Source organism: Oncorhynchus kisutch, linkage group LG18 (assembly GCF_002021735.2).
Source record: "Oncorhynchus kisutch isolate 150728-3 linkage group LG18, Okis_V2, whole genome shotgun sequence".
In the NCBI taxonomy this organism is placed as follows: Eukaryota; Metazoa; Chordata; class Actinopteri; order Salmoniformes; family Salmonidae; genus Oncorhynchus; species Oncorhynchus kisutch.
In genome coordinates, this window is record NC_034191.2 from 29,444,936 (window position 1) to 29,471,674 (window position 26,739).

Consider the following 26,739-nt stretch of genomic DNA (forward strand, 5'->3'; position numbering starts at 1 on the left):
CTATAGACACAGGAGTAGCTAGAAATCATCTGAGCAACTCCAATTCCCTGATTTCCCCCCACTTCTCAGAAAGATACAGCCACGCGCTCTGGTCTCCATCCTCCCGCCTCATATCAGCAAGTCAAGGTCAGAGCAGCTCATCTCAGCCAAACAGGGTTGGCACAGAGACCACTGTGTCTGCACCTGCAGCACCAGAGAGCATGTCCTCACAGTGAAAACCAAGAGCTCCTGCTCCCCAGAGACAGACTGGGTCACAGCCATGATAGCATCAGAGAGAGAACCCTGCCAAGTGTGCTCCACAGAGCCAAATGTCCCTCTCTTTCTCTCTCTCTCCGCCCTGGACTGTTCTCTCTCTTTCTCTCCCTCTCGCTCTCTCCCTGAGTGTGGTTCTCTCTCTCTCTAAGTGTTGTTCTTTCACTCGCTCTCGTTGTCTTTCTCTCCCTTTCACTCTTTGATTAATTCGCTTTCACCCCCTACTTCTGTTACTCGCTTGAATCTTCTCACCCTGTCACTTTCGCTCTCTACTCTGACTCTGACTCCCTCGCTAGCTATCATCCTCTCCCCCTCCATTTCAGTGCAGGAACATCTGGCCAAACGGCGCATGGATTATGTCCTGCCACCATCTCCAAGGCAGGAGGCAATGCCACCAGACAAGACAACATTTGGCCATCAGGAACTGTCACACTACACTCTGCCTCTACACACTACACTCTGCCTCTACACACTGAAACACTGCACTCTGCCTCTACAAACTACACACTGACACACTACACTCTGCCTCTACACACTGACACACCGACATACTACACTCTACCTCTACACACTGACACAATGACACTCTACACTCTGCCTCTACACACTGACACACTACACTCTGTCGCTACACACTACACACTGACACACTATACTCTGTCGCTACACATTACACACTGACACACTGCACTCTGCCTCTACACACTGACAAACTGCACTCTGCCTCTACACACTGGCACACTGCACTCTGCCTCTACACACTACACTCTACCCCTTCACACTACACACTGACACACTACACTCTGCCTCACACACTACACTCTACCCCTTCACACTACACACTGACACACTACACTCTGCCTCTACACTCTGCCTCTACACACTGACACACTGCACTCTGCCTCTACACACTGACACACTGCCTCTACACACTACACTCTGCCTCTACACCCTGTCGCTACACACTACACACTGACACACCGCACTCTGCCTCTACACACTACACTATACCCCTTCACACTACACACTGACACACTACACTCTGCCTCACACACTACACTCTACCCCTTCACACTACACACTGACACACTACACTCTGCCTCTACACTCTGCCTCTACACACTGACACACTGCACTCTGCCTCTACACACTGACAAACTGCACTCTGCCTCTACACACTGGCACACTGCACTCTGCCTCTACACACTACACTCTACCCCTTCACACTACACACTGACACACTACACTCTGCCTCACACACTACACTCTACCCCTTCACACTACACACTGACACACTACACTCTGCCTCTACACTCTGCCTCTACACACTGACACACTGCACTCTGCCTCTACACACTGACACACTGCCTCTACACACTACACTCTGCCTCTACACCCTGTCGCTACACACTACACACTGACACACTGCACTCTGCCTCTACACACTGACACACTGCACTCTGCCTCTACACACTACACTCTACCCCTTCACACTACACACTACACACTGACACACTACACTCTGCCTCTACACACTGACACAATGACACTCTACACTCTGCCTCTACACACTGACACACTACACTCTGTCGCTACACACTACACACTGACACACTATACTCTGTCGCTACACATTACACACTGACACACTGCACTCTGCCTCTACACACTGGCACACTGCACTCTGCCTCTACACACTGGCACACTGCACTCTGCCTTTACACACTACACACTGACACACTACACTCTGCCTCTACACACTACACACTGACACACTACACTCTGCCTCTACACACTGCACTCTGCCTCTACACACTACACTCTGCCTCTACACACTACACTCTGCCTCTACACACTGACACACTGCCTCTACACACTACACTCTGCCTCTACACACTACACTCTGCCTCTACACACTACACTCTACCCCTTCACACTACACTGTGCCTCTACACTCTGCCTCTACACACTGCACTCTACCCCTTCACACTACACACTGAAACACTACACTCTACCTCTACACACTACACTCTGCCTCTACACACTACACTCTGCCCCTTCACACTACACTCTGTCTCTACACACTACACTCTGCCTCTACACACTACACTCTGCCTCTACACACTACACTCTGCCTCTACACACTACACTCTACCCCTTCACACTACACTCTGCCTCTACACACTACACTCTGCCTCTACACACTACATTCTGCCTCTACACACTACACTCTGCCCCTTCACACTACACTCTGTCTCTACACACTACACTCTGCCTCTACACACTACACTCTGCCTCTACACACTACACTCTACCCCTTCACACTACACTCTGCCTCTACACACTACACTCTGCCTCTACACACTACACTCTGCCTCTACACACTACACTCTGCCTCTACACACTACACTCTGCTTCTACACACTACACTCTACCCCTTCACACTACACTCTACCCCTTCACACTACACTCTGCCTCTACACACTACACTCTGCCTCTACACACTACACACTGAAACACTACACTCTGCCTCTACACACTACACTCTGCCTCTACTCACTACACTCTACCCCTTCACACTACACTCTGTCTCTACACACTACACTCTGCCTCTACACACTACACTCTGCCTCTACACACTACACTCTACCCCTTCACACTACACTCTGCCTCTACACACTACACTCTGCCTCTACACACTACACTCTGCTTCTACACACTACACTCTACCTCTTCACACTACACACTGAAACACTACACTCTGCCTCTACACACTACACACTGAAACACTACACTCTGCCTCTACACACTACACTCTGCCTCTACACACTACACTCTACCCCTTCACACTACACTCTACCCCTTCACACTACACTCTACCCCTTCACACTACACAGTGAAACACTACACTCTGCATCTACACACTACACTCTGTCTCTACACACTACACTCTACCCCTTCACACTACACTCTGCCTCTACACACTACACTCTGCCTCTACACACTACACTCTGCCTCTACACACTACACTCTGCCTCTACACACTACACTCTGCTTCTACACACTACACTCTACCCCTTCACACTACACTCTACCCCTTCACACTACACTCTGCCTCTACACACTACACTCTGCCTCTACACACTACACTCTGCTTCTACACACTACACTATACCCCTTCACACTACACACTGAAACACTACACTCTGCCTCTACACACTACACTCTGCCTCTACACACTACACTCTGTCTCTACACACTACACTCTACCCCTTCACACTATACTCTGCCTCTACACACTACACTCTGCCTCTACACACTACACTCTGCCTCTACACACTACACTCTACCCCTTCACACTACACTCTGTCTCTACACACTACACTCTGCCTCTACACACTACACTCTGCCTCTACACACTACACTCTGTCTCTACACACTACACTCTGCCTCTACACACTACACTCTGCCTCTACACACTACACTCTGCTTCTACACACTACACTCTACCCCTTCACACTACACAGTGAAACACTACACTCTGTATCTACACACTACACTCTGCCTCTACACGCTACACTCTGTCTCTACACGCTACACTCTACCCCTTCACACTACACTCTGCCTCTACACACTACACTCTGCCTCTACACACTACACTCTGCCTCTACACACTACACACTGAAACACTACACTCTGCCTCTACACACTACACTCTACCCCTTCACACTACACTCTGTCTCTACACACTACACTCTGCCTCTACACACTACACTCTGTCTCTACACACTACACTCTGTCTCTACACACTACACTCTGCCTCTACTACACTCTGCCTCTACACACTACACTCTGCCTCTACACACTACACTCTGCCTCTACACACTACACTCTGCTTCTACACACTACACTCTACCCCTTCACACTACACAGTGAAACACTACACTCTGCATCTACACACTACACTCTGCCTCTACACACTACACTCTGCTTCTACACACTACACTCTACCCCTTCACACTACACTCTACCCCTTCACACTACAGTCTGCCTCTACACACTACACTCTGCCTCTACACACTACACTCTGCTTCTACACACTACACACTGAAACACTACACTCTGCCTCTACACACTACACTCTGCCTCTACACACTACACTCTGTCTCTACACACTACACTCTACCCCTTCAGACTACACTCTGCCTCTACACACTACACTCTGCCTCTACACACTACACTCTGCCTCTACACACTACACTCTGCCTCTACACACTACACTCTGCTTCTACACACTACACTCTACCCCTTCACACTACACTCTACCCCTTCACACTACACTCTGCCTCTACACACTACACTCTGCCTCTACACACTACACACTGAAACACTACACTCTGCCTCTACACACTACACTCTGCCTCTACTCACTACACTCTACCCCTTCACACTACACTCTGTCTCTACACACTACACTCTGCCTCTACACACTACACTCTGCCTCTACACACTACACTCTACCCCTTCACACTACACTCTGCCTCTACACACTACACTCTGCCTCTACACACTACACTCTGCTTCTACACACTACACTCTACCTCTTCACACTACACACTGAAACACTACACTCTGCCTCTACACACTACACACTGAAACACTACACTCTGCCTCTACACACTACACTCTGTCTCTACACACTACACTCTACCCCTTCACACTACACTCTACCCCTTCACACTACACTCTACCCCTTCACACTACACAGTGAAACACTACACTCTGCATCTACACACTACACTCTGTCTCTACACACTACACTCTACCCCTTCACACTACACTCTGCCTCTACACACTACACTCTGCCTCTACACACTACACTCTGCCTCTACACACTACACTCTGCCTCTACACACTACACTCTGCTTCTACACACTACACTCTACCCCTTCACACTACACTCTACCCCTTCACACTACACTCTGCCTCTACACACTACACTCTGCCTCTACACACTACACTCTGCTTCTACACACTACACTATACCCCTTCACACTACACACTGAAACACTACACTCTGCCTCTACACACTACACTCTGCCTCTACACACTACACTCTGTCTCTACACACTACACTCTACCCCTTCACACTATACTCTGCCTCTACACACTACACTCTGCCTCTACACACTACACTCTGCCTCTACACACTACACTCTACCCCTTCACACTACACTCTGTCTCTACACACTACACTCTGCCTCTACACACTACACTCTGCCTCTACACACTACACTCTGTCTCTACACACTACACTCTGCCTCTACACACTACACTCTGCCTCTACACACTACACTCTGCCTCTACACACTACACTCTGCCTCTACACACTACACTCTGCTTCTACACACTACACTCTACCCCTTCACACTACACAGTGAAACACTACACTCTGTATCTACACACTACACTCTGCCTCTACACACTACACTCTGTCTCTACACGCTACACTCTACCCCTTCACACTACACTCTGCCTCTACACACTACACTCTGCCTCTACACACTACACTCTGCCTCTACACACTACACACTGAAACACTACACTCTGCCTCTACACACTACACTCTACCCCTTCACACTACACTCTGTCTCTACACACTACACTCTGCCTCTACACACTACACTCTGTCTCTACACACTACACTCTGTCTCTACACACTACACTCTGCCTCTACTACACTCTGCCTCTACACACTACACTCTGCCTCTACACACTACACTCTGCCTCTACACACTACACTCTGCTTCTACACACTACACTCTGCTTCTACACACTACACTCTACCCCTTCACACTACACAGTGAAACACTACACTCTGCCTCTACACACTACACTCTGCTTCTACACACTACACTCTGCCTCTACACACTACACTCTGCCTCTACACACTACACTCTGCCTCTACACACTACACTCTGCCTCTACACACTACACTCTGCTTCTACACACTACACTCTACCCCTTCACACTACACAGTGAAACACTACACTCTGTATCTACACACTACACTCTGCCTCTACACACTACACTCTGTCTCTACACGCTACACTCTACCCCTTCACACTACACTCTGCCTCTACACACTACACTCTGCCTCTACACACTACACTCTGCCTCTACACACTACACACTGAAACACTACACTCTGCCTCTACACACTACACTCTACCCCTTCACACTACACTCTGTCTCTACACACTACACTCTGCCTCTACACACTACACTCTGTCTCTACACACTACACTCTGTCTCTACACACTACACTCTGCCTCTACTACACTCTGCCTCTACACACTACACTCTGCCTCTACACACTACACTCTGCCTCTACACACTACACTCTGCTTCTACACACTACACTCTACCCCTTCACACTACACAGTGAAACACTACACTCTGCATCTACACACTACACTCTGCCTCTACACACTACACTCTGTCTCTACACACTACACTCTACCCCTTCACACTACACTCTGCCTCTACACACTACACTCTGCCTCTACACACTACACTCTGCCTCTACACACTACACTCTGCCTCTACACACTACACTCTGCTTCTACACACTACACACTGAAACACTACACTCTGCCTCTACACACTACACTCTGCCTCTACACACTACACTCTGTCTCTACACACTACACTCTACCCCTTCAGACTACACTCTGCCTCTACACACTACACTCTGCCTCTACACACTACACTCTGCCTCTACACACTACACTCTGCCTCTACACACTACACTCTGCCTCTACACACTACACTCTGTCTCTACACACTACATTCTACCCCTTCACACTACACACTGAAACACTACACTCTGTCTCTTTGATTTCATTGCCAGCTATTGCACAGCCTGGCCATGACTGCAGCTATTGCAGGCCAGTGCTTGGTAAAGGAAAGGTGATAGAAGATAGAGGTTAAAAGAGAGAAGTCCTTACCTGCCAGAATATACTGTCTATTGTGCTCCCCAGGAAGCCCTCCCTGGTTTCAGAAGACAGGAGCTTGGGTCCCAGGATCGTCATGAACTCGTCGAAGTCTACCTGCCCGTCTCCTAGACACAGTATGACATGTCTTATTCACAAAGTTTAATTGCAAATCAGTAAGAAGGACAAGAACTATATGTTAATTTGATTCTGTGTTCTTTCTTTTCTATACCTATTCTCTCTCCTGCCTCCTCTTCTTAATTTCCCTGCAGAAGAGGTTGTGTGCTGCCCATGCAGGATAACTCAATCTGCCCCTTCACTCTTCTTCTCCTCCCTCTCCCCTGACAGGGGTGACCTCCTTAAGGCATGCTGGCACTGTCACATTTGATGCCATCGATTGCCCCTCTCTGTGCCCATGCATATGCAGTGGCATCCTGCCTCATCACTGGGGACAGTCAGCCAGAGTAGACAGTGCAGTCAGGGCCCCTGAGCTATCATGATGGATGGATGGACAGATGGATGGATGGATGGACAGATGGATGGACGGACGGATGGATGAATGGATGGACAGATGGATGGACAGATGGATGGACAGATGGATGGATGGATGGACAGATGGATGGACGGACGGATGGATGGATGGATGGATGGATGGATGGATGGATGGATGGATGGATGGATGGATGGATGGATGGATGGACAGATGGATGGATGGATGGACAGATGGATGGACCGACGGATGGATGGATGGACAGATGGATGGATGGATGGATGGATGGATGGATGGATGGATGGATGGATGGATGGATGGATGGACGGATGGATGGATGGATGGACAGATGGATGGACGGACGGATGGATGGATGGACAGATGGATGGACAGATGGATGGATGGATGGACAGATGGATGGACGGACGGATGGATGGATGGACAGATGGATGGACGGACGGATGGATGGATGGATGGACAGATGGATGGACAGATGGATGGATGGATGGACAGATGGATGGACGGACGGATGGATGGATGGACAGATGGATGGATGGATGGATGGACAGATGGATGGACGGATGGATGGATGGATGGATGGATGGATGGATGGACAGATGGATGGACAGATGGATGGACAGATGGATGGACAGATGGATGGATGTGATTTAAACCATAAACACTTCCTAACAAAAGCAGCTGATGACAGGCATCATTTATTACGAACGTTACACCACTATAAAAAGCAAATGGAGCGATTGCAATGCTGATATCTCCAACAAAGACCACAAGCTCATAAGCAATCCACCAAGGGCATTCTGCTGAGCTGGATAACAATCTGAGGGATCGTTCTGACAGTGTAACAGATTATCAGATCAACTCAATGAGTCAATCCATATTTCATAGTGATCAGCTGGACTTTTGCAGCTGCTGCTCAGAGAGAAAGAATCAATGGCCATCCGTGAATGTGTCACGTGTCTCTAATTCACACAGCTGCTAGCTTGGCAAAGACGCAATAAACACCCTCAAATCCCATTTATCTGGCAATGTTCTTGGCTATGGATGCCTCCTCTGTTTGATCACCCTGGTCTTTTGTGTTGTGTCCACAGACATGAAAATGAGATGAGATTGAAGCCAATTGCTTTTCACAGAACGCAAATGTACGTTTTTAAAACATCTCTCACTGTAATAATAGCGACTTAATAGCAACAGCAATCCAGTCCACCCTTCTTATCTTGGCTAGCGAGTTTATCTCCTTCTGAAGGAATGTCTTCACTCAGTCACAGCGAGTGAAATCAACTGACGATTTCAAAGGCATCGCAGATGAGAAATGGTCCTCCAGTTCTCCCCCTCTACCAAACCAACAGGGACCAACAGGGACTCATACATTGATTGCTGTCACACCTCAGAATGTACAAGCACTATCTATAACAAATATGACAGATAGGTGCTCCTCGCTGTTCTAACCTGCCATAGCAGGAGACGAAAGCAGTATGTCAAACAAACCTTTAATTTGATAGCAGGTATACTTTAACAGGAGGATAAATTGTTTTGCTATTCATTCTTATCTCAAGTGGAGAGGCAATAGGAAGCAGTCCACATCCTTGAGCATTCAGTTATCACCTTTCTATCATTCTCTGCACCATTCCAACACACTACAGTTTTTTATTGCAATTCTGCCAAACAAAACAAAACAAACAGCAAACATTTGAGTGGAGAATGCAAGTTAAAAAAAAGACTCATGGGTGAAAAACGTGAATATTTTTCAGTTATGTAGTGTTTTGAAACATAAGGCCAGCAAATGCCATTTTTACATAATGTGTGTGGCTATTACTGTGGACACATCTAATGTTTCCACAGAAGGTGATGGCTTTCAATTGAAGAGTTGATTTCCAAAATGCTATAACCACCAATTCCTTATGTGTTTTTTCATCAGAAGTGATTGCTTATGGGTACCTTCATGTGTACCCATGTGTGAAAATGAAAATGTGTTTTTTTGCAAAACACTAGCTTATTTCCATTGTTTAGCTGGAATGGAATGGTCGTATCCTGTATATTTGACTGTGATATGTGGTTGTCTCACCCAGCTATCTTAAGATGATTGCACTAATACTGTAAGTCACTCTGGATAAGAGCATCTGCTAAATGACAAAAACGTCAAATGTAAATGTTTTACTTACAGATCTCATATTACTGTATTGAAAACATTTGTAAAATGTTTTGTTAAATATGAATGTCACAAATATAGCATTTGTACAGTTCTTTATAAAAAGTCATTATTTGTCACATTTGACTGTGTACGTATTTCTCTGAGATTTCTTTGAAACCATCAAGTGATTTTAAACAAACACATGTTTGTCATTGAACAACCCCATGCCATGATTAGATAGTGAAAAAACACACCAATCTCTTTCATAAGATCTTTAAACAATTAAAGCTAATTTACCCACATTTTTGTAAATGTAGAGTGCCTTTCGGAAACTATTCAGACCCCTGGACTTTTCCCACATTTTGCTATGTTACAGCCTTATTCTAAAAGTGATTATATTGTCTTTTTCACCTCATCAATCTAAACACAATAGCCGATAATGGAGAAAAAATATATAAATATCACATTTACATAAGTATTGAGACCCTTTGCTCAGTACTTTGTTGAAGCACCTTGTCAGCGATTCTTCTTCTTGGGTAAGAAATGCAACAAACTTGGCACACCTGTATTAGGGGAGTTTATCCCATTCTTCTCTGCAGATCCTCTCAAGCTCTTTCAGGTTGAATGGGGAGCGTTCTGTTCTCTCCAGAGATATTCGATCGGGTTCAAGTCCAGGCTCTGGCTGACCCACTCAAGGACATTCAGTGATGCTGCCACCACCATGCTTCACCGTAGGGATGGTGCCAGGTTTCCTCCAGATGTGACTGTTGGCATTCAGGCCAAAGAGGTCAATCTTGGTTACATCAGACCAGAGAATCTTGTTTCTCATGGTCTGAGAGTCTTTAGGTGCCTTTTGGCAAACTCTAAGCGGACTGTCATGTGCCTTTTACTGAGGAGTAGCTTCCATCTGGCCACTACCATAAAGGCCTGATTGGTGGAGTGCTGCAGAGACGGTTGTCCTTCTGGAAGTTTATCCCATCTCCACAAAGGAAGTCTGGAGTGACCATCGGGTTCTTGGTCACCTCCCTGACCAAGGCCCTTCCCCCCCCGATTGCTCAGTTTGGCCAGGCGGCCAGCTGTAGGAGAGTCTTGGTGGTTCCAAACGTCTTTGATTTAAGAATGATGCAGGCCACTGTGTTCTTGGGGACCTTCAATGTTGCAGAAATGTTTTGTTACCCTTCCCCAGATCTGTGCCCCAACACAATTCGGTCTCGGAGCTCTACGGACAGTTATTTTGACCTCATGGCTTGGATTTAGCTCTGACATGCACTGTCAAATGTGGGACCTTATATAGACAGGTGAATTTACCACAGGTGGACTCCAAATCAAGTTGTAGAAACATCTCAAGGATGATAATTGGATACAGGATGCACCTGAGCTCCATTTGGAGTTTTGTAGCAAAGGGTCTGAAAACTTATATAAATGAGGTATTTCTGTTTTTTGTTTTTAATTACATTTTAAAAAATGTCTTGCTTTGTCATTATGTGGTATTGTATGTTGATTGCTGAGGATTTTTTTTATTTAATCCATTTTAGAATAAGGCTGTAACGTAACAAAATGTGGATAAAGTCAATGGGTCTGAATACTTTCTGAAGGCACTGTAGATCTTCTCTGTCAGGTAGGGACTGGCTTCAGTACAGAAACCACAGGCACCCTGTGTACTGTAATCACATGTGTTGTGTGTGTGCGTGCATGGTGCGTGCGCGTTTGTGCGTGAATGTGTTAGCATAAATATGTGCAATACGGTGTATTAAGATGAAATGGAGCAAGGGACCACAGCCAACACGTTACACATCTACAGCTTAGAGATAGATATTGCTACAGTGGGACTATAGGATGTGTTAAATGCTCCTCCGGTGTGTGTTTGGATAGTAGGATCCTTCATGCTTATTTAAAGTGTAAAATCATGATTTGAATGTATGGTGCGAATGAGTGCACACTTCTGTGTGCATATAATGTACTGCATGTACATGAAAATGTGTGTGCATAATGGTGAATGAGTACTCATGTAAATGTATTGATTATGCTTGTGATTATGTAATCATAGGTAGGCCCATGTGTATGAATGTGTAAAAAAGGGAGAACGGGATCTATTTATGTATATGTGTGTGTCTGATAGTGTGTCTATGACCCTGTCCCTGTCTTTGTGTGTGCGTGATCATGCTGTGAAAACAGGAAGGAAGGGATCTGTTTATGTTTAAATATGTGTGCGAGTAACAGGTCCCATTCCTGTCTCTCACTGGACTCGAACATAGGACCTTCTGTTACACGTGCAACTGCATGTGTCTGTGTACTATAAATGTGTGAAATGTGTACTGAATGTGACTCACCATCCATGTCTAGTCTCTGCATGATGATGGCCAGCTCCACCTCACTGGGCATGTATCCCAGAGACCTCATGGCCATGCCCAGCTCCTGCTTGGAGATGAACCCGTTCCCATCCCGGTCCAACACCCTGAATGCCTCCCGGATCTCTGTCAACACAAACACACATAAGGAGAAGGGAGAGGAGAGGGAGCATCCATCATGGTTAGGGATTCTTTTAGCTCTGTGCCTTAGCTCAAGAACAATGCAAATGACATCTGCAATAACCGGGTAGGCAACTTTTATGGTGGTGTCAAATAAGCTTGCCCTGTGTGTACGACAAGCCACTGTACTGTGTCTGTGTTACTCCTTCCCTTCAGTTTTTAACATATCCGTTAACGCTGAGCCTAAAAGTCAGCAGGCTCCGCTATGCTTTTATGAATTCATTATTTATTAGTGTGTCTACGGAGACTGGGAGGCAGTAAGCAGGAAGAAAGAGACAGAGAGAGAGATAACTAGAGAGAGAGACAGAGAGAGAAAGAGAGAGAGGGATAGAGAGAGAGAGGGGAAAGAGAGAAAGGCAGCCACGGGTATTTTTAATTAAAGGTAGAATTTCAGATCTCTAAAAAAACACTATGTTTGTACACTATGTCTGCACACTACTGAATATTGGATCATTTGAGGATGGGTACTACTGGAATACATGGCTTTAACTCACCAGGACCAGGGTGAGAAAGAGGGAGTCACCCAAGACCCAGTCTAACTCAAACATGAATCAAGTCCAAATGTGTTCCAGATATGGGATGCAATGTCATCCACTTTTTGAGAACACGTGCCAACAAGAACATTAATATTTCGGGTCCAGTCTTGAAAAGACCATGCGATAAACAAAACATAGTGGTGGTAGAGTTCTTGGCTGAAACCATGAGAAAGAGCAAACTACAGGTTAACTTACACTTATTGTAGTCCAAAGATAACCCAAGCATGAAGTAAAGTTTCATCCTAGAGGTGACCTGCCCATGCTGCCAATCTTTAGCCTATCCTTGGTCAATCATCTGTCAATCATCTACTGAGAAGCTGTCATTCCTTCATAGCCAGTTAGGGGAGTAGGAGTGATTTGGTGCTCTGAGCTGCAAGTGGGACAATGGTGTGTAAATATCATGGTTTTTCTCTGTATTTAAATCACCTTGTAAAATGAGAAACTATATTTTGGGTCATTAAAATGACTCAGATGTTACTCAGGGCTCAGGTTAGTCATTCTACCAGCCTCTGAACAGTCTTTTGTTATTCCCTGCTTCCCAAGACATCTGGCCCGAGCAAACACACTTAGCCATTTTCCTTCATAACGCAGTACAAAAGCTAGTTCCAACCAGACGCTTGTTTTAGAGAACACACACAGACACACACACAGCATAACACAACAAACAGAGAACAACACAAGCACAATAAATGGATGGATTTATTTTGGTACACTGAAATGAGCGTCTCATGAATAAACCCACCAGGAGGAGCAGAGTGAGTGACTCAGGACTTTGTAGAGTAGGTTCCTGTGTCTGAGGACTCGGGCCCATTTGAACACAACATCAATATTCAGACCACGTGTCATATATTCATACAGATCTTTTCCGCTATTTTGCTATTTCACGCACCACTGCTCCCATATCCATTAGGGCCCTCTTCTGATGCTCTGAAAACGAAAGCTTTAAAGCGGAGAACGATGACAAAGAATTGATGACAAAACACTACCAAAGGAACAGGAATACCTAAGGAACATTTCAGACAGAGAAATAAATCAGAGTAGAAAAATACTTTAGAGCCACTTCAACAGCACCCTGCTTTGCAATCTAGGCCGAGTGCATCAGCACGCTCATGTTCAGTAGGGCACACCGTAATAAAACTTTTTACAATGTAAAACTTCAATATTTGTTCTAATTGGACAACTTCAAGTAGTATCTCCTGGATTGAAAACATGTTCTCCCGACTAAACACTACTTATCTCTACTTTTCCAGTGTTTATAATGAGTTCTATTTGCTATGTGATGTAAAGTTAGTGCTGTCGGTGCTGTATGTCTCTGTAAATGATAATCTCATACACACATCTTGCCTGACCTTTCAGAGACAGCAGCAGAAGCCGTAGCAGCACAGATCGACAGAGGCTACCTGGTACACAAAGATCTCTACCCAGACCAACACCTATTCTACACGCTGCAGCGCTCAGAGCACTACACGCACACACATACCAACCACACACAAATCAGACAGTCCACATCACGCAGAACAAGACACAAAGGGGAACCACATCCCCTCTCCGACAGGCTGAGAGTTTAACAATGTGTAGCTGTACTAAAGCTGACTGACGACAACGTGCTGTATGTGGTGAGTCAGATAGTTCAATTCAGTGCAGTTACACTGTATCACGTTAATGGCCATAGATAAAGACACTTACAGGTAGCAACACCAAATTGCCTCAGTAAATATCCCCATGGTGGAAATGGTGAGCATGCTAAATGGTAGCTTTGTGTAAGCTATTATGGATAACTAATAAGCCAAGGAGATGAATGCTAATCATTACTGTAGTGTAGTGTGTATATATGATCAATAACTTTGTCTTTATTTCTGCTGACAGAGGTGCGGTATATGCGTATTTGTCCATTACATTGATTGACCTTATGAGGACCTCCCAATAAGAACTATATACATTACCCAAATCATTACATTTACCCAATACATTACCGCTGTCCCCAAACAACTTAACAAATACAACTAGAGAAAGCCATGCAGTGCAAACTGCCAATATTGCTGTAGCATAATAATACCACTCTGACTTTGACAGAGTAGGTGGCTATTAGCCATTTACTGTGCACTCTACATCCAATTTGCCATAGACACCTTAAAGGAAAACTTTCAAAATACAGAAATCATCATTGCAAAATGCATCATAAGGTGATGATTTCTGTATTTTCAAAGTTACATATCTTGAGAACCTGATTGCTGACAAGCAAAACATTTTGGGACTATGTCAACAATGGACTACTGAAACAAATACCAAAAGATAGTTTTAGGGAGGAAGTTTCCTTTAATGTGACATCATTGGATTATTACAGTATTTGTGGTTGAATCGTCTAGTGTAGTTCATTATGAGCACTGTGATGATGTTAATAATAATAATATTGATCAGGCCTGGGCTGGGCTCCACCTCCGGCCTGGCCAGTGGAGTGATTAGTCTCAGAACGACGTACAGAACACACACAAGACAAACACAGACTCATAAACACAGACTCAGCTACTGCCTCTAATTAATGTCAAAAACAGAGAGGGCAAAAGCCCATGAATCGAATTCTAGTGGTGTGATAAGTGATGTTAGGAAAATGTAGTCATATTTAAGAAGGTTCATAGTTTATAAAGACAACGGTTTGTTGGCTCCAGCGACAGGAGCAACTGGTGTTTTGACTGGTCCAACCTCACTGATTCATGTCAAAACTGTGTTTAGGCTCAGAATACTGTCTTACTACTTATCCCATTACTCTCTCTAGCCTACTGTTTATACTGCCCGTATCAAACACCCAAACCCCAGCCTTCCTCAAAGTCCCTCTATGCTCCTCACCAGCCAAATCCACAGTCCCAGTCCTAATCTCTATCCCCTCTCACCCAAACCAACTAACCAAGTCCAACCCAACATAACCCAACATAACCCAACCAAGCCCAACCCAACCCAACATAACCCAACCAAGCCCAACCCAACCCAACATAACCCAACCAAGCCCAAACCAACCTAGCCCTAGTAGTACCAGCCCAAGCCCTGAGGGGACTCACCGTTTAGCTCCTCCTCAGAGATGCTGGCCATCTGGTCACAGTCGTTGTCCTCAGACAGAGAGTGACTCAGATAGTTCCCCTTGTACAGCAGCCCTGCCGTCACATGGTGGAACGGCATCTTGTCCCTGAGAGAGAGAGAAAAAGGGTGGGGGGATTAGTTTAAGAACAGTTAGATCAGAACATGAGAGAGAGAGAGCGAGAGAAATCTAATGTTATGTGTCACATGCTTCATTAAACAACAGGTGTAGACTAACAGTGAAATGCTTACTTACGGGCCCCTCCCAACAATGCAGAGAGAAAAATAGATCATAGAAAAATAATAACACGAGGAATAAATACAGAATGAGTAACGGTAACCTGGGTAACTGAGATAGATATGTACATATAGGTAGGGATAAAGTGACTAGGCAACAGGATAGATAATAAACAGAAGCAGCAGTGTATGTGATGAGTCAAAAGAGTTAGTGCAAAAAAGGGTCAATGCAGATTTCAAAGATTTTATTGAGTTACAGTTCATAAGGAAATCAGTCAATTGAAATAAATTCATTATGGCCCTAATCTATGGATTTCACGACTGTGAATACAGATATGCATCTGTTGGTCACAGACACCTTAAAAAAAGTAGGGGTGTGGATCAGAAAACCAGTTAGTATCTGGTGTGACCACCATTTGCCTCATGCAGCGCGACACATCTCCTTCGCATATAGTTGATCAGGCTGTTGATTGCGGCCTGTGGAATGTTGTCCCACTTTTCTTCAATGGCTGTGCGAAGTTGCTGGATATTGTTGGGAACTGGAACAAGCTGTCATACATCATCCAGAGCATACCAAACATGCTCAACGTGTGACATGTCTGGTGAGTACACAGGCCATGGAAGAACAGGGACATTTTCAGCTTCCATTATTTGTGTACAGATCCTTGTGACATAGGGATGTGCACTATCATGCTGAAACGTGAGTGGATGGCGACGGAAGAATGGCACGACAACGTGCTTGTCACGGTATCTCTGTGCATTCAAATTGCCATAGAGAAATTGCAATTGTATTCGTAGTCCGTAGCTTATGCCTGCTCATACCATAACTTCAATGCCACGATGGAGCACTCTGTTCACAATGTTGACATCAGCAAACCACTCGTCCATACAACGCCCTATACATGGTCTGAGATTGTGAGGCCGGTTGGACGTACTGACAATTGAACACTCCCTCAAAACTAGAGACATCTGTGGCATTGTGTTGTATGACAAAACTGCACATTTTAGTGTGGCCTTTTATTGTCCCCAGCAAAAGGTGCACCTGTGTAATGATCATGCTGTTTAATCAGCTTCTTGTTACGCTACAACTGTCAGGTGGATGGATTATCTTTGCAAAAGAGAAATGCTCAAGGATGTAAAAAATGTGTGCACAACATTTTAGAGAAATAAGCTTTTTGTGTGTATGAAAACTTTCGGGGATCTTTTATTTCAGCTCGTGAAACATGGAACCAACACTTTACATGTGCGTTTATAGTTTTGTTCAGTATATTTAACTAACTATATAGCAGTTTTATGGCTTGAGGTATAAGCTGTTCAGGGTCCTTTTGGTTTCAGGGCCTTCCTCTGACACCGCCTGGCATAGAGTTCCTAGATGGCAGGGAGCTTGGCCCCTGTGATGTACTGGGTCGTACGCACTACCCTCTGTAACGCTTTGCAGTCTAATGCCAAGCAGTTGCCATACCAAGCGGTGATGCAGCCAGTCAAGATCTTCTCAATGATGCAGCTGTAGAATGTTCTGAGTATTTTGAGGGACCATGCCAAATGTTTTTAAGCCTCCTGAGTGGCTTGTTGTGCCTTCTTCACGACTGTGTTGGTGTGTGTGGACTCTGATAATTCCTTAGTAATGTGGTCACCTAAGACTTTGAAGCTCTCAACCCGCTCCACTACAGCACTATCGATATGGATGGGCGCGTGCTCGGCCCTCCGTTTCCTGTAGTACACGATAAGCTACTTTGTCTTGCTGAAGTAAGTATGTGGACACGTCTTCAAATGAGTGGATTTGGCTACTTCAGCCACACCCATTGCTGACAGGTGTAAAAAACATCTATCACAAAGCCGTGCAATCTCCATAGACAAGCATTTGCAATAGAATATAGCTGCCCCAGTACACTGTAAGTGCTGTTATTGTGAAGTGGAAACGTCAAGGAGCAACAATGGCTCAGCCGTGAAGTGGTAGGCTACACAATCTTTCAGAACAGAACGCATGGTGTTGAAGCACGTAGAGCGTAAAAATCGTCTATCCTCGGTTGCAACACTCACTACTGAGTTCCAAACTGCCTCTGGAAGCATTTTCAGGACAAGGGGTTTCCATGGTCGAGCAGTTGCATACAAGCCTAAGATCACCATATGCAATGCCAAGTGTCGAATGGAGTGGTGTAAAGCTCGCCACCATTGGACTCTGGGGCAATGGAAACACATTCTCTGGAATGATGAATCACGCTTTACCATCTGGCAGTCAGAGGGACGAATCTGGGTTTGGCGGATGCCAGGAAAACGCTACAATGAATAGTGCCAAACGTAGAGTTTGGTGGAGAAGGAATGGGTCTGGGGCTGTTTTTCATGGTTTGGGCTAGGCACCTTAGTTCCGTTGAAGGAAAATCTTAACGTTACAGCATACACTGACATTCTTGACGATTCTGTGGCATAAGTTGGGGAAGACCCTTTTCTGTTTCAACATGACAATGCCATTGTGCACAAAGCAAGGCCCATACAGAAACGGTTTGTCGAGATCTGTGTGGAAGAACTTTACTGGCATGCACAGAGCCCTGACCTTAACCCCATCAAAAACCTTTGAGATTAATTGGAACGCCGACTATGAGCCAGACCTAATCGCCCAACATCGGTGCCTGACCTCACTAATGCTCTTGTGGCTGAATGGAAGCAAGTCCCTGCAGCAATGTTCCAACATCTAGTGGAAAACCTTCACAGAAGAGTGGAGGCTGTTATACAGTAGCATCAAAGGGGGGACCAAGTCCATATTAATACCCATACATTTTTATGAGATGTTTGACTACAAGGTGTCCACATACTTGGTCATGTAGTGTATATGGCAATTACAAATCAAAACTGGAGGGTTTTCACAGATAAAAATGTATATACTGTAGTACAGTGCCTTGCGAAAGTATTCGGCCCCCTTGAACTTTGCGACCTTTTGCCACATTTCAGGCTTCAAACATAAAGATATAAAACTGTATTTTTTTGTGAAGAATCAACAACAAGTGGGACACAATCATGAAGTGGAACGACATTTATTGGATATTTCAAACTTTTTTAACAAATCAAAAACTGAATAATTGGGCGTGCAAAATTATTCAGCCCCTTTACTTTCAGTGCAGCAAACTCTCTCCAGAAGTTCAGTGAGGATCTCTGAGTGATCCAATGTTGACCTAAATGACTAATGATGATAAATACAATCCACCTGTGTGTAATCAAGTCTCCGTATAAATGCACCTGCACTGTGATAGTCTCAGAGGTCCGTTAAAAGCTGTTATACGTCTATATATAGTGTGTGCAAATTAGGTAAGATTAGGGAGGTAATACATAGGCCGCAAAGTAATTACAATTTAGCAAATAAACACTGGAGTGATAGATGTGCAGAAGATGAATGTTCAAGTAGATACTGGGGTGCAAAGGAGCAACTAAACTACAACAAAAAAAAACTATATTGGGAGGAGGTAGTTGGATGGGCTATTTACAGATGGGCTATGTACAGGTGCAGTGATCTGTGAGCTGCTCTGACAGCTGATGCTTAAAGTTAGTGAGGGAGATATGAGCCTCCAGCTTCAGTGATTTTTGCACTTCGTTCGAATGAGGAGTTGAAAGAAAGAAAGAAAGAGGCTATGTGTGATATAGAAAAATATATTTTAAATCTCATAGGCCAACGGGTAAGGTAGTGTACACATTTTCAACTGAACACTCCCCCAACCACCACTCTCAATAGAGGGATATTTGTCATGCTTTGACTTGCAACCACTCTCCAACTTTTAGGGAACTCATTTCAGGATTCAGAGATGCATCACAAAATGAACATGAACCTTTACTCATAATGTCCATTAGGAGTGTTGAACGCTGTCTTCCACTCATCTCCCTGTCTGATGCGCATCATATTGTACGCATTCCGTAAATCCAATTTAGAGAAAACCGTAGCTCCCTGGAGTCTCTCAAAATCTGATGACATAAGAGGAAGGGAGTAACGGTTCTTGATGGTAATGTTATTTCAACCCTGGTAATCGATACAGGGACGTAATCCCCCATCCTTCTTCCCAACAAAGAAAAAACCCGCTCCTGCACGTGAACTGGACGGCCGAATAACATCAGCCGCCAGCGCCTCCTCAATGTAACTGTTCATGGCTGCAGTATCTGGATCTAAGAGAGAACACAGCCCTCCTCTCAGAGGAGTGGTACCAGACAGGAGGTCGATGGCACAATCATAGGGCCTGTGAGGAGGTAGTTTGCTGGCCCTTTGTTTGCTGAGGACCTGACCCAAATCGCAGTAATCCCGAGGTACGCGGGAAAGGTCAGGCTTGTCAAACCCAGCCAGAGGAACAGGAGGATCGGAAGTCTACAGACGAGCAGGACCGGAAAGGTGTGGAGAGAGTTCCTGGCAGGTGAATTGGCATGACGGATTCCATCCCAGAACTCTTCCCGAAGGCCAGTCAATTTGAGGATTATGGGTGGAAAGCCACGGATGTCCAAGACCCAGGGGAAGTTCAGGAGAGTCCACCAGATGTAACTGGATAAGCTCCACATGGTCATCCAGAACTCGTAGCTGAATAGGCATGGTGAGTTGCTTCACCTTCCCAGACCCTAGGTGTTGACCATCCAGCGCAGTGACCGACAACGGAGTGTCCAGCTCAGTGAGCGGCAGCCTCTGTTGGTGAGCTAATGTGCGATCCAGAAAGCAGCCAGTATCCCCAGAGTCTATGAAAGCAGGAATGTCCAACTGTTCATTGTCCCAACACAGGTTGGCCGGAAGCAAGGTGCATACCGTATCGGCCGCAGTAGACTGTATCTGACTCTCCAGAGCGGCAAGTCTGGTGCCTCCCTATTGCATCGGCTCCTCTGAAGGATTTGAAGGAGAACCATAGCCGAATTGAGAACCCTGACGAGGTACAGGACAAGCAGGCCCAGCATACGGCAGTGGAACAAATGAAGAATCGACTCCCTCAGCGGGGCACGAAACACTGGAACCAACTCGGAACCTGTCCGTCCTCTCATGACGACGTTCCCGAAACCGGTTGTCAATCCGGATGGCCAGAACGATAAGCTCCTCCAGAGTGTCAGGGTTGTCCCGGGAAGCAAGTTCGTCCTTGAGAACCTCGCTGAGTCCGTTCAGAAAGACTGAGTGAAGTGCCTCTATATTCCAACCGCTCTCAGCGGCGAGCGTCCAAAAGTCAATGGCATAGTCAGCTCCGCTCCGGCTGCCCGGCCAAAGTGCAATGAGTCTTTGAGCAGCAGTCCTACCACTGATGGGGTGATCAAAAACCCTCCTCATCTCCTGAGTGAAGCTTTGCCAATTGAAACAAATGTCTGATTGCTGCTCCCAGATGGCCGTGGCCGAGGCCAGAGCCCGTCCTGAGAGCAAGGAGATGACATATGCCACTCTGGAACGCTCAGTGGGAAACGTTGATGCTTACAGCTCAAAGGCCAGCGAACATTGGAGCAGGAACCCACGACACCTCCCAGATTGCCCCTCATAGAGCTCCGGTGCTGGGAGATGAGGCTCCGGAGGGGAGGAAGACGATGAGTTGGTAGGAAGTGGAGGGTTAGAAACCACCACAGGTTCAGCAACAGTTGCTCCTGTCTGTCCCCTCTGTAGAGTGAACACAAGAGTTCCTAAATCCTCCGACAATGTCTTCAGCCGTGCCTCATGGTGACCAATCACTGTTCCATGGTGAGTGAGAGCCGACCGTAAGTGGTGGAGCTCGGAATGTCCCTCGGACGACAGAGAAATCTCTGCTGGGTCCATTTTGAGGCTCAGGTCTACTGTGACATTAGTGCTAGTATGAACTCAGACGCAGGCACAGAGAAACACAGCAGGCAGAGGTGAGGGCTAATCCAGAATATTTACTTAAGGTCTTCTTAGGAAAACAACAAAGCAAGGGCACACGAGAACACTGAACAAACATGAGACCTGAGAAACTGGCCCAGTCCACAGAGGAACCTAAATAGTCATCCAGCGGGTGATCCAAATAACCCCAATCAGGGTCACCTGGATACTAGAAGTAACCCAAGGGTGCTCTCCAGTGGCAACCTCAAATAGTACACTCAAGGGAGAAAACTTGACCTGTGACAGTTTGTCAGTAAACGGGAAAGTGACTGTACCATTGATTGCTACTGTCCAAGAGATCACTTTTTGTGAGATTTTAAGATTGATTCATTAAGAATCAAAGAAAGCGAATTGGAACAATCAAAGAATAAAAAACAGTACTCTGTCACTGCTAATAAAGTCTTGTCTATTTTCCCGTAATTCTATAACTAGGCTAACTCATTTGTCTTGTGGCATTATTTCTCTGTGAATGTAACATACTACTGCGCTCTGATCTCTGAAATACTGATGCACCCCATATGAACAGTATTCATACAATTATTGAAATGTTTTACTTATCGTAGGGCCACATTGGGTGCTAGTTTCAATTTATCTTGGGTATTTAATATCAATCAATGGCATCCCCTTGTGCAAAGAAATATAATTAGTTCACTTTGGTGTTTATATACAGTATATTGTAACTCTATGGTCCTACTATACATTAGGATTTGTCTCACGTTTCTGACACTTTAAGAGCTACTCTGTTTAAAAGGCTTGTGTAACCCAGAGCATTGCAGCAGACATGGAGTAGAATACAGAGCAGGGAGAGGATAACTAGAGAGGTCCTTCCTACTTTTGGGGTCTCCTCCAGACCAGGGGTAGGTTAGTGATTCTCTTCCCACAGCCCCTATATCTCTGCGGGTGTAGCACTGTGAGTCTGGCAAGTGAGAGTATAGGTTAGTAAATCTATGACCATGGATAAAATGACCATGGATAAAACAGAACTACATGTAACTGAAACAAGATGTGTGTATGAGTCCAGAGAGACAGCGCAGTGTTGGGCCAACTAAACCATCCGCTACTGTATTGTATGCATTGTTCTAACAGCAGGACAGTGTTGAACAAACATAAGTGGGAAACAGTGTACTCGCTCGTACGCGCACACACACACACACACACACACACAGAGTTGTGCTGCAGACACTGCAGTAGATCGACCAGAAGTGGCAATAAACCCACTACTTATTTTATTTGTTTATGATTCAAATGCATACTCTTACCCCATTAGTTACTATATAGGCGTACAATAGAGAAAGCAGAGGTGGTCTGATAGTGTACTATATATAACAATTTGTTATTTGTCATATACCCATTACTAATGGCAAACTCATTACTAATGGCGTGCTTTGAAACCAACCTGTGAGAGACAGAGAGAGCGAGAAGCTACATTCCTCCAGATTGGAATATTATGCATCAGGGCCCACTGATTCACTAGACCACAAATTATACTGTATATTCTGGCTTGCCCTCAAGGAGTGTGTCAGAATGCTATGCATATGCATATGTCCTGGAGGAGAGAGGGGGAGGAAAGGTGTGACCACTAGCCTGCCACCTACAGGGGGACCTAACCTCAGACCTAAGGGAGTGCTGGAAAGCATAACTAATTAACCTGTTGTCTCATTTAGGTTTGTGCCTGTGTCCAGAGGCTATTCATGACTAATCAACCTGTTACATCTCCCAAAACCGCACTAATGTCTTGAGGCATATAGAGGGGAGCAAGGCATGACCAATCAACCTGCTGTGTCAGTGAAGACCCCAACTGTGTTTGTGTGTGTGTCCTGTCCTATGGGAAGGCATGACTAATCAAACTCCAGCCTTACTACAGGCAGCAGCAGTGTTATGCATCAGCCTTCTGTGTGATGCCCGGGGATACCCGATGGCCATTCCTCACTTCCAACCTCACAGCACGCACACACACAAAGTCAATTGTATGATGGAGTTGGACATGGTATGGTATGATGTTGAGAATACTCTGAATTGGATCAGACCAACACAAAATGACCATAGGGTCACACTAAACAAAATTCCCAACAAACTTCTGAAAGATGCATTTCATAGGTCAAATATGATCAAACTTAAGTTGATTCTCACATACTGTACTGTAAGTTACAGTGCAGCAACAGCTGTACAGCACAATGCAAGACAGCCTATAGCCAAGGTCGTAACTGTTATATAGTTAAAGACGTATGGTGCTGAATATTCATCATGTAGTTTATATTGATAGTTCCTTCTGCTCATGAGAGCTCAAAAGACAAACCCTCAACACACTGCTTTAAAACATCTCTAGTTATGACAACCCTTGACCGGTGTGTATACAGTATATATAGCCCCCCCCAAAATAGTATGTTTTTGTTGATCGATCCTACACATACTGTACAGTAAGCAATGATAGATGAGGTATCAATGAAAGCTGAAGCTTTACATTAAGGTTGTGGCTTGACACTGGCCAATGTGGCCATGCCTGATAACTAATCTAAGGTCATAACCTGTCCATACTTGACGACACAATTCAGTCCTTCAGCAGTCTCTATTGATGAGCCATGTCAACACATAACTAAAGCTTCAAGTTTTAATGTAATGTGCACAAGTACAGTGAAATGTCTTTCTTGCAAGCTCCAAACCCAACAATGCAGTAATTAATATCAATGTAGCACTAAAAATAACATAAGGTAGAACAAAAACACACGAGAAATAAAAATAAGAACATTAGAAAGTAAGAAGCTAGATACTGGGTCAGTTCCAATACAATATTTACAATGTGCAGGGATACTGGAGTGATAGAGGTTGACATGTATAGGGGTATGATGACTAGGCATCAGAATGTATGATTAACAGAGTAACTAAACCCAGAGCCAACACGATGCCTCCTTCACCATGACTAGTCTGGTGTAAATAAATACAGTATACAGTAGAAAGCCTTTAGCCAACTACTGAAGGTAAGGTGCAGCGGGGTGACAACAGTAGCACCCCTGCTGCATTTCCTCCAGTGGAAAAGTCTAAATGGCACCATGACATGATACATTTCCTCATGACACCTTATGTGAAGTGTAGTATGGTTGGGTCGTTCCACCTCAAAAAGCACTAGAAAATAGGATTTCAACACTCACCATCTCAAATTGTTCTGAAATCGTATATATTGTTAGAACTAGAAAAGATTAGCATTCCTGCCACATTATTTTGTTGAAAAATAATTTGATCTCTGACACATTAAGCTAATTGATTGCAGTCAAACTGCCAATTTTAATTTAGAAGATTTACATAATATTCAATAAATATAGTATTTAACATCGGATTTGGAAAACCCTTTTTTCTAACAATGAGTTAGACATGAGGATCCAAAGAAATGGTCTGAAGCCACCCACGGATGTCTGTAGTGACGCCTCTATCACTGAGATGCAGTGCCATAGACCGCTGAACCAGGGTCTGTAGTGACGCCTCTATCACTGAGATGCAGTGCCATAGACCGCTGTGCCACTCGGGGGCCCAGAGTAAGATGGTTTGGGATGAGTTGGACCACAGAGTGAAGGAAAAGCAGCCACTAAGTGATCAACCTTATGTGGGAACTCCTTCAAGACTGTTGGAAAAGCATTCCAGGTGAAGCTGGTTGAGAGAATGCCAAGAGTGTGCAAAGCTGACATCAAGGCAAAGGGTGGCTACTTTGAAGGATCTCCAATATAAAATGTATTTGGATTTGTTTAACACTTTTTTGGTTACTACATTATTCCATATGTGTTATTTCATAGGTTTGATGTCTTAACTGTTATTCTACAGTGTAGAAAATAGTAAAAAAAAAAAAAAAAAAAAATGGAATGAGTAGGTGTGTCCAAACTTTTGACTGGTACTGTAGGTACCATTGACTTGCATTGGATTTGTACCACAAATGCTAAAAAGTTTACATTTGAAACAGTGGCCAGGTAAACTAAACCAAAGCATTGGTTGCTGTCATACCTGGTCCATAGATGGCTTACAGGGTAAGAAAAGTAATATGTCCATTTGTAATTTGGATGAATGATCCCTTTAACATCCTTAAAAAAGAATCACCTAATAGCAGAAACAGCACCATCTAGTGGTCTTTGGACCATTTCTTTGGATCCTCATGTCTTTCTCATTGTTAGAAAAAAGTTTGGTCCAAATCTGATGTTAGGTACTGTAATTGTTGAATATTATATGAATACTATAAATAAAAATGGCCAATTTGGGTGCAATCAATTAGCTTAATTTCTCAGAGATCAAATTATATTTCAACAAAATAATGTTTACTTATGTTATCGTTTTTTTATCAACAGAATTTTTTTTTGAACAATATGAGATGGTGGGTGTCATGGCTTGCTGAAATGGAACGTCCTCTTTGAGTAATCATCTGCTATGAGCTCTACAGTTTTAATCTGAACTCTAAAAACCCATCAATGATGCCATTAAACATTAGCCACAGAAGGACAGACACTAAACTATGATTGAAGACAACTGATGTTAAAGTATGCCACCAATATTGATTACAACTCTGTTATAGTCAAGTAACAAAGGAAAGTAAAAAAGAGCGAAGATAACAAAACATATATTCTGGTCCCACATGGCAAGGGAAGTAATACTTCCGAAAATGAGAATACGAATCCC

At 44.6% G+C, this 26,739-nt stretch overlaps 1 protein-coding gene across 2 annotated transcripts in view; it reads right to left on the reverse strand.

The window, feature by feature from the left end:
• Positions 1-26,739, reverse strand: part of LOC109875545 (calcium-binding protein 8-like) — a 63,476-nt gene that overhangs the window by 34,432 nt on the left and 2,305 nt on the right. For both annotated transcript variants that reach the window (XM_020467888.2, XM_031795764.1), the window contains exons 2-4: positions 16,004-16,128; positions 12,217-12,360; positions 7,263-7,375 (exon numbers count right to left, since the gene is read on the reverse strand). In XM_020467888.2, coding sequence (XP_020323477.1) covers positions 7,263-7,375; positions 12,217-12,360; positions 16,004-16,121 — 375 coding nt within the window. In that variant the 5' untranslated portion in view covers positions 16,122-16,128. The remainder of the gene's footprint in view (positions 1-7,262; positions 7,376-12,216; positions 12,361-16,003; positions 16,129-26,739) is intronic.